At 37.1% G+C, this 15428-nt stretch overlaps 1 protein-coding gene across 3 annotated transcripts in view; it reads right to left on the minus strand.

Moving 5' to 3' along the window:
* The window catches only part of LOC131434826 (aryl hydrocarbon receptor), a 698066-nt gene that overhangs the window by 264306 nt on the left and 418332 nt on the right, over positions 1–15428 (minus strand). For all 3 annotated transcript variants that reach the window (XM_058601997.1, XM_058601998.1, XM_058601999.1), the window contains one exon: positions 12514–12723. In XM_058601997.1, the coding sequence (XP_058457980.1) occupies positions 12514–12723 (210 nt within the window). The remainder of the gene's footprint in view (positions 1–12513; positions 12724–15428) is intronic.

Here is a 15428-nt window from a genome sequence, read left to right on the forward strand (position 1 = left end):
TCGTACATACATTATGTGTTTTTGTGTCGTCAATTTTTCCCATCCTCCTAGTCCAACCCTTACTATTTCCTTTCAATCCTTTCCTCTTATATATCGGGAAAATGATGCTAAAAACAAATTGATGGCAAGGCATACATCTCCAAGTATCAAGAGGAACGTGCCATTTGAACCAATTTGTTCTGATTCCTGATTCCTGATATTACCCCGAGTAGGGCCGGGACCGTGTCCGGTGGCTCTGTTCCCGGAGCAAGGGTCTTCATCAGGCGTGGTGGTGGTGGAAATACCGAACAGAGATCCACTTTGTATTATAGTGCATGGATTAATCTTAACTGGCAGCAGGCAGAGTTTTAAAATTGCTCGGTGTACTATGCCGAAGACATATTTGACGGTTACGACACGAACTAGCTCGTCTGGTCCTGGATGAAATCTGAGTACACGTCCCAGGGGCCATCTGTGTGGAGGATTTCTTTCATTTTTTATAATGACGATGGATCCAACGAATAAATTCTCCGTGGCTTGAGTCCTGCGATTACGGTTTTGTATCGTTACAAGATACTCCTTTTGACAATGAGACCAGAAATGTTGAGATATCTGTTGTACTCTTTCCCAAAAAGGGAGTCGCGTCTCGGGAAGATCTTGATAATCGGGATCTGGGACCGAATTAAGAGGAGGGCCAATCAGAAAGTGTCCCGGAGGAAGAGCCATTTCATCGGAGGGATGGTGCAACATTGGAGTGATTGAACGAGAGTTTTACATGGCTTCCACTAAAACTAACACTGTTTGCAGTTCAGATTCAGTCAGATCAGCATTTCCGAGAATTTTACGGAACAAGGTCTTGACGGACCTTTCACAGGCCTCATAGATTCCACCAAATGTAGGCGAATGGGGTGGTATATAGTGAAAATGGAATCCTTCATCACTCATTAGAAACTGCATTCTGGTGCTGCTCACTGCGGAAGAGTTTTCGGAGTTCTCCCAGTTCTCGTTGTGCGCCTACAAAGTTCGTAGCATTGTCGCAATAAATATGAGCAGGCTTTCCTCGGCGACTGACAAACCTTCGCAGACTAGCAATGAATGCTGCGGTTGTTAAGTCTGTTACTAGATATAAATGAACCGCTTTGGTAGCCATACACACATATACCGTGATGTACGCTTTGAAGAACGAAGTACGTTTGTTTCTCAGTGATGTACGTACAAAAATTGGACCAGCTAAATCGATGCCAACGTTCTGAAACGGGTGTGCCTGGTTGACCCGATCAGGTGGCAGATTTCCCATTAGCTGTTGCAGAGGCTTGGGTTTCGCCCATGCGCAGGTCATGCAGCGTTGAACAACATTGCGAACTAAGTTTCAACCACTAAAAGGCCAAAATGTGATGATGAGTGATGATAGCAGCAGTCTTGGTAGAGCATAAAGCGTTCGAATGTGTTCTCTCATGGTGATCATTTTAGTGAGACGATGCTTTGGTAGTACGATCGGGTGCTTTTTTTCGACGGTGATTCTTGCAATGTGAAGCCGGCCGCCAACACGAATTATGCCATCGACGATTTGCGGATGCAAGAATCGTAATATAGATTTTTGATGGATTCTCCCAGTGGTGCGAAGTTGCTGTATGTCTTGGGAAAAGTATTGCTCTTGTACTCTTCGAACTAGACAGAGCAGAGTACAATCGATCTCAAGCGGCGTTAGCGATCAAGAGAGGATTGTTTGATGAGTCCTGCTACGAATACAGTTTTGTGTAAATCGTTGGAGAAGCATTGCAATACGAATTAATTTACGAAGACTAAAGTATCGGTCGTTGATACCTGGTACATCTTGATTTATGACCGGTATAGCAACTGTCTTTATAGATTCTCGAGACTCCGTACTTTACTTAGTACAGTATATTTTTCTGGCCAAAGTGCGAGAGTCGAATTTAGATCATTAGTGAGGAGCTTTTGAAGATCCATTCCTCGAGAAATAAGATCGGCGGGATTATCCTTGGACGGAACATGATTCCATACGACGTGTGACGTTAGCTCTTGTATTTTAGCTACGCGATTTGCAACAAATGTTTTCCATGCCGATTGACTAGCTGCTATCCAGTTTAACACTATATAAGAATCGGTCCACAAATACACAGTGCCGATAACTTTGGTGCTGTTCTGAACCTGCGTTAGAAGTCTGGCCAGCTTGAGGCGTGGACCAATCGGAGCGACTTTTGATTTGGTTATTAGTAGTCTAACTGTACATGATGCTTCTGATTGTATTGAGCGAAGATATATGCAGGCACCATACGCAGATTCCGATGCGTCACTGAATCCATGAATCTCCAAGCGATCATACTCTGGACTAATTACAGAGCGGGAAACTCGAAGGTCGGTCAGTGCAGAAAGGTTTTGCTGAAAATCATGCCATTGACAAGCAAACGACTTCGCCACGGGTGTGTCCCAGTGAAGCTGAAGTCTCCAAACACTTTGCAGCATAATCTTAGCTTTAGAACTTATAGGACCAATCAGCCCTAACGGGTCAAACAGACTGCTGTTTTGAGTAGAATGGCTCGCTTATAAAACACGGTATATTCCTTACAATTGGGAATCTTGAACGTAAGAAGATCGGTATAAGCGTAGACCCAACGTAGTCACCGACGATCTATGGTCTAAATCGAGTAATGTTTGCGTTTCCCGGAGCGCCGACGAGATGGTGTTAACAGCTTTCTGACAATTTGAAGATCACTGTCGAAGAGGTAATCCAGCACTAGTCCACATGACAATGAGCTGTTCGCAGGTAACGGCGAGAGATTCGGCATTATCTGACCCGGAAAGTAAATTGTTCACATAAAAATCATGGCGTAGTGATAATTCGGCCAACGGAAAACGATGTCCTTCGTCATCGGCTAGCTTTTGCAACACTCTAGTTACTATAAATGGGACAGAGCTCGTACCATATGTAACGGTGCGTAGCTGAAACGTCTCAAGGTCAGAACTAGGATCATCGCACCAGCCTATGCGTTGAAGCGGTTGGTCATCTGGGTGAACCACAATCTGCAGACACATGTTCTCAATGTCCGCAGAAATGAAAAACTGATGCATACGGAACCGAAGGACTATCGTAACTAGAGAGTCCTGAATGGTGGAACCTGCTAGTAGGACATCGTTTAACGAGATGCAAGATTTCGAACGGCACGATTCGTCGAATACGGTACAAAGTTTTGTAGTAGCACTATCAAGATTCATTACGGTGTGATGCGGGAGATAGTATTGCGGTTACATGTCAGCTTCATCTGGGCGAGTCTCTCGCATATGTCCAGGCATGACGTACTCGTGGATGAATTGTTGATACATCGACTTTCGTTCGGAACTTGATCCAAGTGAGCGCTCGAGAGAGAAGAATTGACGGATTGCATTATACCGATTATCTTTGACCGGCCAGAGCAGTTCATATCGTTTGGGAAGCTTGACAGTGTAGCGACCGGCAGTGTCTCTAGTGGTGTTTTTGGTGAAGTGTTATTCGCAACGTCGTTCTGATAGAGACTATTCATTCAACTAGAATGTAAGACCATCCTTTCGTATCATGTACTTCATCAAGCTGCCAGAACCGGTTGACAAATTCATCGATAGCGCGAGGGTTGCTAAATTTTCATTTGTGCGGACCACTGTGGTCGTGATGGGCTTACAGGTAATCTCCAGAAACCACCCATCCAAACTCGGTGTTCTGAAGCAGCGGTTGGTCATCGCCGAGAGATATTCTACCATAACGAAGAACACGAAAGAAATGCGCCTAAGATCAAGTCGATGTCATCCGACACTGCGAAAGTGGGGTCAGCAAGCTCTACGTGCCTCGGAATCGGCCCGTGATGAGCTTCTGTCATCGTCGACTAGGAATGTTTTACTGTTATTGATGGTAAAACTACCATGGAGCACTTCATTGAAAATGGAGTCACTCGAGAGGAGATAGTTATCTTGTTCTGATGTTCAACCCGCGTCGTATTGTTATGAATTCCACTGATTGGAATAGCGTGAAGCAATCGGCTTCGGGAAAACTGCAGTTGTTCACAGAAGAATGTAGGAACAAAATTGCGTCGAGAGGCACAGTTCAGCAAGCAACTTGCTGTCACGATATGGCCGTTAGGGTTACGGATGTTTACGAGTGCCGTGGAAAGGAAAATTAGCGCTGCCTGAGCGGCAGTGAAGAAAGAGGTAGCATGTTGCTGAATCGGAGCCCTGGTATTCGATGGAGATGGCGAAGAATGTAAAACGGAAGGTTCTGAATTCGATTGGGTGTCTACACAACACGTACATTTAGTAGTATGACCACCCGATGCTGGGTTTGGATCAACAGACTCGACATGAAGAAGTGTGTGATGATTTTTGGAACACGTGCGACGTCTTGGTCCAGAACAGTTCAGGGCATAGTGAGAGTTTGAGCGTTGACAATTCATACAAAGATTTTTCTGTCTTAGGTCGGTTCGTTGACGAAAATTAATCTCTCAGAATTCCGGACAACTGTACAGGTAATGATTATCATCGCACATGTCGCACGGCTTCGGCTTAGCGACTCTCGTAGACGATGCGTTGGTTGGTTTGGCTGGTTGTCTAGATGTGACGGGGAAGGCTACTGCATTGGTTGTTAAGTTTGGCTTATTTTGAGAAGGTACGTTCGACATTGACGGAGAAACTGCTTGCAGCACTCGAGCATATTTTTTGGAGATAAATGGCCATTGTCACGTACGACGGCATTGAAGTAGAACCGTTAGGTTCTATGTCGTCGGATGTGATCGCGGTTTCTCCCAAATTGTCGGCGTCCAGTTTGCTACAGTAGTTTTCCCATTCCCGAAGCGTAGAAGGAAAATAGACGAAAATATACATTTGATAAATAGACCTCCATCGGTCTGCTAGTTCACCTAAACTCTTAAACACAAAAATTTGCTGCTCAAATCGTTCAATCAGCGCGAGAAGTTCTGCGGCGGATTCTCTGCGCAAAGCGGGACTGTCGAATAACGTTTTGATGTGACATTTAATTAACAGTCGTTTGTTTTCGAAGCGCAACCGAAGCGTACGCAAAGCATCTTTGTAGCCCTGTTCGCTTACCTTTATCGGGTCGAGTATGCGCGCTGCCTCTCCTTGAACAAAGCCCTTCAAGTAGTGCCTCTACTCGACGGAACTGATGTCGCTTCGGGAACCTAAACCGGATTCAAACGAATTGCGAAAAACACACCAGTCTTCTAACTTACCGCTGAATTTCGGGAGATTGATTTCAGTAAGTCCAATACTTATTGGTTTCGGCGGTGCAGGGGTAGTGGAAAGGGTAGGCCGTGACTGCTCCGTCATCTTTGTCCAGTTTCGGAGAGCATAATAGCGACCGTCGAACCGTTGCCGTTCCATTTTTAGGTCGATTGGTTCCTTTTCAGTGGTGGTGGTGCACTATATGGTGTGTTCGTCGGTTTTTTACAATGGTGAATTCTTTGTGGGCACCCTTTGCGATATTATTTGCACTACCTTACTAAAATGGCTATTTTTTCACTTTGGACGATACCGAGACACACTTCGCGCACCTTTTTTTCATGCCCCTTTTGAAGTAACCGGTTTTGACTACGCCTATTCTGGACGGCTTATATTCGCTTACGGAACTTTTTGCACAGATCCGGCTCGAAGGACTAAATTATGTTTAAGCACTTCACTACTCTTCTCACTTCGGTTCATGAATTTCACCTGATTTGGCAGGGCTTAGTAGTTCAGTTAAATTCACATGCTCTTGCAAACTTTGACGCGAAATAGACCGACAGAGCACGGTACCCAAGTAGCACGTTAAGTTGCTGTCCTGTATTTTTCTACTGATTGTGCAATTTATCAAATATGTTAAGTTTATATTACTATTCTTGTAATTGTTGTGTTATGGAAAAAGTGCAATTTTACTTTGTTGTGCAACATATAAAGTTCTTTCGTTGTTACGAACATTTATTTACAACTATTGTGCAACTGATACAAAAACTCATGCTCATGTCGATCCCATTACAAATGCTGCAATTAAATCAGCGAAAAAACAATAGTGAAACTCATGGAAACTACTACGTAATGTAAACGAGAATTGAATTGATGTTTTCAAAAAAAAAAGCGAACATAATTTCTAATGAATACGTTTCACATTTGATTTTCAAAATAACTGCTCGTAACACCGGATACAAATTATCTCTTTTTTTTTGTTTTCATTGCATATGAAATGTTGTATTTCTGAAACGTTTATGATAATATTCTCATGTCGGCAAGTGCTACGTTCATTTGAAGCAGATAAATCTGGTACAACTTATTTGCAAGTTTCGAATTGTGTTTCTAAAAATGAAGAAATCTGCACACACTGTCCTAATATTTCATTAGGCAGCCAAGACTATGCAGAGTCGGCAACAAAATAGTTTTTACTGCGAGGTTTTCTATTCGGCTTACCATTTTTTGCCTTGCGGATAGCATAATTTCACTATTTTTTTCTTCACATGAGATAAACAACCATTCCGGCATATATTAGGTCGGATAATGTCATAATTGTAGTCATTTGGAAAATGTTTGATAAGTTACACAATTGTTTTAGTTACTTCGTTTTTACATGACGATGTGAAAATTTTTGCAGAGCTTCTATAACTACTAGTGCACCGTGGGCAAGTTGGTGATTTGCTGCACAATTGTTTCAGATGTACCTTAAATTGTTCTATAGTGATTTTTTGGGTAGTATTGTAAAACTTAACAGTGATAAGTTGTACAACCGATTTTAGTATATTTGAAAATTTTTCTGAACTTATCTAGCATAAAAAACATTTCTAAAACAATTGTAGAACCTCTTGAAATTTTGAAAATCTTCGGATTTCGCGGATTAACGGAAAGGCGGACGTAGCTTGATTTGCATCAGACACCAATGAACACTTGTTGCGATCTGTTTATTTTATGCTATTTGTATAAGTGTGTCTGTAAGGTTGAAACTGTTTGACAGTTGTATCGTGTTTGGTAGAATCCAGTTCCAAGCAAGGTGTTCAAAGATTATAGGTACATTTCATTATTTAAATCGAGGGTTAAGTTAACTTTTTATAACTAGGTGAGTATTTACAGGTAAGTTATTTACATTTATAAAATTTTATTCTGGTTTCAGGTTTCTATTACGAAGGGTAAGTATTTAACAAATGGTTTATGATCGGTATAAACTGTGAACTGTGTACATACAGATATTCGTGAAATTTATTGTTTGTGCAAACTAAGGCTAAAGCCTCCAAGTGAATGATTGGATATCATTTTTACGCGTCATTTAACGTAAAAGATGTAAAACTTGTGTGGTTTTCTTGCATATCTACTGAATGTTCAATAAACCCTGCCAGACCATAGCCTGATGCATCTATAACTACTATCATTTATTTCTTTGGATATTCTGAAATACTAGTTGACATTAAGGATCGTTTACTATCGTGAAAGACGTTTTGACAGTTGGCATCCCAATTGAACATTTTTTCTTAAAAAATTATATAGTTTGAAAGACATATTAGATATAAATCGGTATATTTGCTGGAAAATTCCAGCACCGGAAAATGCCTCTTGTGGCAGCGGTCTATATGTGAATAGACTTTTAGTTGTATTAATAAATTATTTTGAACGTTCAGTTTAGGCACCTTAAGTATATGGGGCATTCCACGCTTAATTAGTATTTTTTTATTTCAATATGGTACGTGGAATTTTCGAGATATGATTTTTTGAAGTTACGCGTTTACAAAAAAAGAGCTTTTTTCAAGAGCCTATACTGTAAAATCTATTGACGATACAAAAATTTGTCCAAGACATGAAATGTGCGTCTTTTCCTTAGCTATTAAATAAGCAATTCAATAAAACAACCTTTATAGTTTATTGAATTAAAAAAGTTGAAAATTAATAAACACATAAAAAAATCATACCTGGGCCTATTTTTTCTCTTTTTTGTTGAAAAAAGAAGCCTTAGGGGTTTAATTCAATCTTGGCAAAGTTTCAGAGTGGAATGATTAATACTTTCGGAGCAGTGAATTTTTTTAATAATGACCCGCACGCGCGAACCCTACCGCAGCGCAACTCGCTCGAATACGGCCTTAATTTGTCGACACATGTCGCGCCACTGATCGAATCCTTACTTTGACACTTTTTTGTTAGAAACGTTTCAGTGAAGATAGCGGTGTAAAAATGAATTCCACAATTACTGGTGAAGCCTGTAGTGACCATGTTTTCCCTATCTATTTTATATAAATATGTTAACACATTATCACTTAGTCTGAAGGGAACATCATAAGCCTTTTTCAAAATAGGGTTTCCATTTTTCAAAACTAATTCTACCTCAAAAGCTTTGATGGGCGTAGTAAAATCTTTCTGAATACAGCAGCAAATTTTTTTATCTCTCCAATTATGTTTTCACCATTTGGCTCATACCTTTGATACACTTGTTCATCAATTGTCACATTTGAGAATAATTGTCTCCATTTAGAAAAAAATACATCAAGCCATTTCGCCATATAAATGTGTAAATTTGAAATCTTTATTAAAATATGTAGCTTTCAACACATCTCAAAACTATTAGGCTCAATATTTTTCTCCCTGAAATTTTTAATTTAGAGGACGGATATAGCGTGATGGGTAAGTCGATACCTTTTACGCAGCCTGCCTGGGTTCGATTCCCAACCTTGCACATAGGATCAGGAAAATTATAATTTGTTTCTACTTCAATTTTTAGTTTAAAACCATTTACCACTAGTAAACTTTTACTGTGTTTAGTTATATGTTTTTTGAATAAATAAAAATAATGGCTCTTTCCCATAACAGAAATTGAAAACTACCAACTTCCATATTTATCAAACTATCATCACTCTAGACATTTAACAGACATGGTTCGCTTACTGTATTGATTGACGTGTCACACATACGTTGTAGTTCACCTTGGTTCCATTCCTTCCATTCGTCTTCGCTGTCCGTATCTCCTCTATTGTTGGTTGCCATCCGGTTTAGTGTTATTTCGAAAAAGATTTTTTTTTTGAAAAAATCGACTTGCTGGGACTTTAAAAAAATCTCAAATGTCGATTTTGGTGTCTCGATTTTTTATGTAAAATTTCGAAATTTTGGTGTCTCGACTTTTCAGCAGCAAAAAAAATCGATTTCGTAAATTTCATGTACTCCTCCTTATGGTGCTTTTACAAGAGCGAAAATTAATTCAACTATTAACCGACGGGAAGCACCCCTAACGCATATCCGATTTAGCTCAAATTTAGTATGGGTATTTTTTTCGAGGCGCTTAAACTTTTGAGCACTACCGCTTTACGAAATAAAAGGTGATCCCGAAATTTTAGAACAGCCTTTTGAACTTCGAACTCAATCAATGACCCTACAGTATCTTTCAAACGATCGTAAGCTTGTTACAATCGATTCGACCATCTCTGAGAAAATTGCACACTAAAAGAATCCTGAAAAGTTCCACGCACATACACACAGACATTTTCAGATCTCAGCGAGCTGAGTCGATTGGTATATAACGCTATGGGTCGCCTACAATCATATAGTTCACCGCAACAAAAAAATTCATCATAGCCCCCTATATATATATATATATATATATATATATATATATATATATATATATATATATATATATATATATATATATATATATATATATATATATATATATATATATATATATATATATATATATATATATATATATATATATATATATATATATATATATATATATATATATATATATATATATATATATATATATATATATATATATATATATATATATATATATATATATATATATATATATATATATATATATATATATATATATTTTCTTTCCAGGTGGACGTTTCCGACGACCATACATGAAAATTGTATAGGTGCATTCCATAGAATAAATTTGGTTGAATATTCTTGACGACATGGGACGTAGATTATTATGATTACACTCCGGATTGTTTATTTCTGCTCAGCACTCGGTACTTTTTAACTATGATTTATAATATTGATCCATTAGGGTAAATTTACTAGAACTTCGCTTGACAACTGTTGTTACCAGACTGCCTATTTTTTTATTTGGTAAAATGAGTATTGATGCAGATAACCCGATCAACATATCGTATCTGAATTATTTCTCTTTTTGATATTTGTTAGAAAATTTTGATATTTTAACTACTAAAGAGACCAGACATATATCAGCACTTGCTTCGAAAAGTTTTTGTTATAAATTTGTTAGGGCTGGATGGTCGGGAAGGTACAGGTAACCGGGGTAGCATGCCACACAATTTGTTCTCATTCCGAAAGTACAGGTAACGATTTATGAATTGGTAATTGAAAGTAAGAAACGGTTTTTTGGTAGATATTGTAAAAGCACGGGTGGAATGATCTTGACCTAATATTGTATATTGAGACGTATTTCCTGAGTACTTCACTGTTTTGCCCACTTTAGTTTATATTATCCACCGGTCGTCAAATGGTGAGATAACTAAGTCCTCACAAGTCCCTATCTCATGCCTTCCCGAGCGTCTATGATGACATTTGGTCAATAGAACGGCGTCGACTGGGTGCTATCGCCTTCTGCGTTAGTAGCAGAATGAGAGGGTGCGAAATGGCTTGTAGGTTGAAGCCCATCCTAAAGTGCAGTGTTTATCATAGTATATTACAACATATAATTGTGTAGTTTATTACATCATGTATTATTATTATTTTTATTATTATTACTATTATTATTATTATTATTTTTATTATTATTATTATTATTATTATTGTTATTATTATTATTATTATTATTATTATTATTATTATTATTAATATTATTATTATTATTATTATTATTATTATTATTATTATTATTATTATTATTATTATTATTATTATTATTATTATTATTATTATTATTATTATTATTATTATTAGAAGAGCGTAACTTACACTGCGACATTACCTGTTATATTGTATCATAGCATATTATTTCATATATTATCGTCTTACACTATTTTATGTTATTAAATACTATGTTGTATGGTATTATACTGCATTGCATTATATCATATTATATTGTATTATATTATATTATATTTTATTATATTATGTTATTTTATATTTCTATTATGTTATGTTATATTGTATCGCATTATGTTGTATTATATTATATTATATTGTAGGGTTTATTATGAGTAGTACTACGTACCTCTGCGCAAAATATAAATTTGTTTTCCTTATAAGTTATCATTTTTAAAGTAACTTTCAACTAAATATCAAGGTCGTCACAAGGTGAGCTTGGTCCTCACTGGTTCCTGTTTCATGCCTACCCGTGTGTCTGTGGTGACAAAAGGTCGATGGAATGCGTTGATGGCAGAATGAGAGGATGAGAAATGACATATAAATTCAAGTAATAAAATATCATAGCATATCGCAACATATCATTTTATTTATTCTATTATTTATTATATAATTCATTGTGCTATATTATATTGTTTTTTGTTGTTATTTGCATTATTATATTGATTGTTATTATTATTAATTTGTCATCAATAATAATAACATATATTATTTTTATAGATGTGGATATTATTATTGTTATTAGAAGAGAAATATTCTACTTCCTGCAGTATTGCGAAGATAGAAGAGCATAACTGACTCTCTACATTGACTGTTATTTTATATCATGTTTTATTATATATTATATTATATTGTATGACATTGTATTATATTATTTTGTAATCTATTATATCATTTTATGTTATATTAATTTCATTACACTATGTTTCATTGTATCTATCAATATAAAACATTTTGCACGGGGGCGTAAAAGGGAGGGAGCATCAGGGCATCGGACGAATTGATGACTGGACGAGGGATTGTGGATAGCCAGCCCAAGTCACTTGAAGGAAACTTGTTTCCTTCTGAAGGTTTGAAATGAGTCTGACGCGCCCTTCTCAAACAAACCATCAGGCGGGTTCAAGCATGTATAGCGATATGCTTCATCCATGCACTGGATATTATGGTTGGAAGAGCATATTTTATTCCCGCGGAATACGAGTAAGTGACTCTACTTACGTATCCGCCCAACCCTTTTTGTTCGCTTTTCGGTAACAGCTATAGTAAGAAGGTGAATGGATGAGTCATATCGGGGCTACTGTAAGTCTACCCGCATCCACTGGCAAGTCCTTGAACTGATGGTGGCTTCACTTCACATCACATCACATCACACATCACTTTAGTTTATATTATCCACCAATAACGGCCACTCGCTCATTTGGACTTAGATCGACGTAAATGCGATATGCGCATTTTTGTAAGGTTTATGACCGGGGTATCCAAATACGTGAAAATGTCGCATATCGTTTGAGATTGAAAGTAAATTGTAGTTAGAATGCAACATACTAGGATGAGAAAAATTGTTATTTTTCATATGAAATAATATCAGTGTTCGGGCAAAATGCCGTGCCGGCACTGAACCATATCGGAAAGGTGTGAATAGTTCTTCATGATAGATATTTGTTGACCACAAACTATACTTACCAGAAAACCAGATGTATTGTCCAGCAAACATCGGAAGCGAACAGTGAAGCTTCGCTCGAATAAAGATGATTTATCAGGAGCTAAAGCTTCCGCTAATTGAAGACCGGGTAAATCATTCGGGAGAAATGTGTTCCAAAGTAGCTGTCGCTGCAACTCTTCGCGATCCTCAGAATGTACAAGTTCATATACTGATTGATGAACGATATCGGACTGAAAATAAATATATCATTGACGTTGAATCCGTGAATTGAAAACGCAGTAATTATAGAATTCATTAATAATATGCAACGCCGTTAATTTTATATGAAGATTGTTTCAATTACTATTCTTGTTAAAGTATCTTTCAAAATCATAAACCGCTATATAGCATACGGTACAAATATTGTGGAAGCAGAATTTTCACACCGCTTACAAAGGCCTGTTTCAATTGTTTGCATCAGCCACTGTGAGCGTTACCAATTGTCAGAGAAAACATGTCGAAACACGAACATTCACGTTTTAGTCAAGCGCATGTGTTCCAAGACAGAAAAAGCACGGAACGACCAACATTATCTTAGCACCTAATTCGTACTCCAAGTATAAAATGTATCTTATTGAAATCTCAAGATTTTATACAATCGTTTTTAGAATTGTTATATATGTTAAATATGTTCAGAATGATTTTAAAACATATTAAAATCTGTTGTGCACCTTATCTCTGTTAAGTATCACAATACTACCGAAAAAAAAACACTATAGGACAACTTTGACTACATCTAAAACAATTGTACAAAATATCACCAACTTGTCTATGCTGCACTAGGAGCTATAGAAATTTTGCAAAAATTTCCCATCGTCATGTAAAACGAAAGAAAATAACTATAACAACTTTCCTAATATTTTCCGAATGGCTGTTATAATTGTATCGGACAAAACATATGCCGAAATTGTGAAAAATCTCTTGAGGAAGGAAAATGAGCAAAATGATGCTTAAGTTAAAAATGACAATCCTGATTGAAAACTTTGCAGTAAAAATATTTTTTTGCTAAGTCTGCATAGTTTTGGCTAGGTCAGTGTGTGCACTTTTATTATTTTTAGAAAAATGATACGAAATTCAAAACCTGAAATTTATAATTTATTTAACTTACTTGTTGGAAATCAGCACAAAACATGCAGACATGAGAATATTATAATAAAAGTTGTTGAAATACAATATTACATACGCAACAAAAAACAAAACTCAATCAAAAAACTTGGAGTAGGTAATCCCAGAGACATAACCGTGAGATTGACGTAGGACTGCATTCGACATGTGTATAGATAGCAATTAATTTGTTCCCGTTTGTATTGAAAAGGACTATTCGGTATTATATGATTTACTTTGTATTTTATTCTCACTGTGACGCTTAATGCGCTCCGCAATTGACATGGCGGGTCTCGACGGATTATGCGAATTATGTAAAATGTTACTCATCGTTGTCCACCTTTTGTTTTCTTTTTCTCCAATGCAACCGACCAGCAGCTGGATGATGCAATCGCTCTTATTTGAAGCGAAATTCACTCTGGGAATGTCCAACAGCAGATATGCTAACAGAAGAACTAGATATTGTTTTTTATGCGTTTAGGCTTGATGAACGGAACCTAATATTTCTCATTGACTGAAGCACCAGTTGAACAATGTCAGGTGTAGTTCCACTGTCTTGGCGCACCCGATATGTCTCCGTTCATGTATTATTATAGACAGAAGTAACAAACGTGCAACAGGGCAGACCCTGTCAGCTTGGAGCGAAATCAATCTTCAGTTCAACAACGCCATCGCATGGCAACACATTCAACATAGCATGTCAATTGTATGGCTGCGCAGTGTTGCTATTTTGGCGCGCACGAATTTGACATTTCTCCCTCCTGCTTCTATGTACGAGATTCGATTCGGACTCACCTGCAGGCACCATGTTCGCAAAAAAGTATGTTGCCAATGATTTGTTCGGGAAATGTGAGAGCTGGATATCTTGTTAATATGGTGTCTTTGAACAGGGTCTATTTATAAATTCGGTTAATTTTGACGTTTTGTGTTTGCATATATTTGTTCACTATTTAAACCTATTTAATCTTACATCATTTGCCATTCGTTTCGTGGAAGAATTAGAGAAAATACTCAATCAGAGAAAAAGTTATTAAGAAATCAAATCTGGAGTAATTTCGTTAAACTTTCGTGTTGTGAAATTTCGAAAATGCACGTCAAAACTTGTATATGGTTCGCATCATGCTGAAATATGAGCAGACCTGACATCACCTTTTAAAGATATTGAACGAAAACTTAAGTGTATCGAAGTTGTTTTCGCAGAAATATATTACCACTTGAACAATATGTTTGTGCAACTTCAGCACATGGACTACCTGTAATTAATAGCTACGTATCACGAAAGTCAAGATTATAATTTATTCATGTGCGGAATGTTTTAAAAAATCCATGTTTTGTTAGGAGCAGTTGTATTGAGAATCAAATGTGAGACTTATTCATTAGAAATCATGTTTGTTATGTTTTTATGAACACATATTCAATTCTTGGTTACATTACGTGACACCTAAAAACAAACTTTTTCCATTTCAAATTACAATTTACAATTTTTTTTCTTTTACTGATTTTATTGCTGCATTTGTAATGGGTTCGATGCATGAGTTTTTGTATCAGTTGCACAATCGTTTTAAATAAAGCAGACGCAACCACATGCAAATTTTTGCCTTTCTCATATAGAAAGGTTTTGCAATCACTTGAAAATCGACCAGTAAAAATTGGCCCGGAGGGCCAAGTGTCAAATATCATTCGATTCAGTTCGTCGAGTTGAGCAATGTGTGTGTATGTGTCAAATGATCTCACTAGGTTTTCTCGGAGATGGCTGACAAACTAAGATTCAAATAAAAGGTTTCGTGGTCCC

This window comes from Malaya genurostris, chromosome 3, assembly GCF_030247185.1.
Source record: "Malaya genurostris strain Urasoe2022 chromosome 3, Malgen_1.1, whole genome shotgun sequence".
Lineage (NCBI taxonomy): Eukaryota > Metazoa > Arthropoda > Insecta > Diptera > Culicidae > Malaya > Malaya genurostris.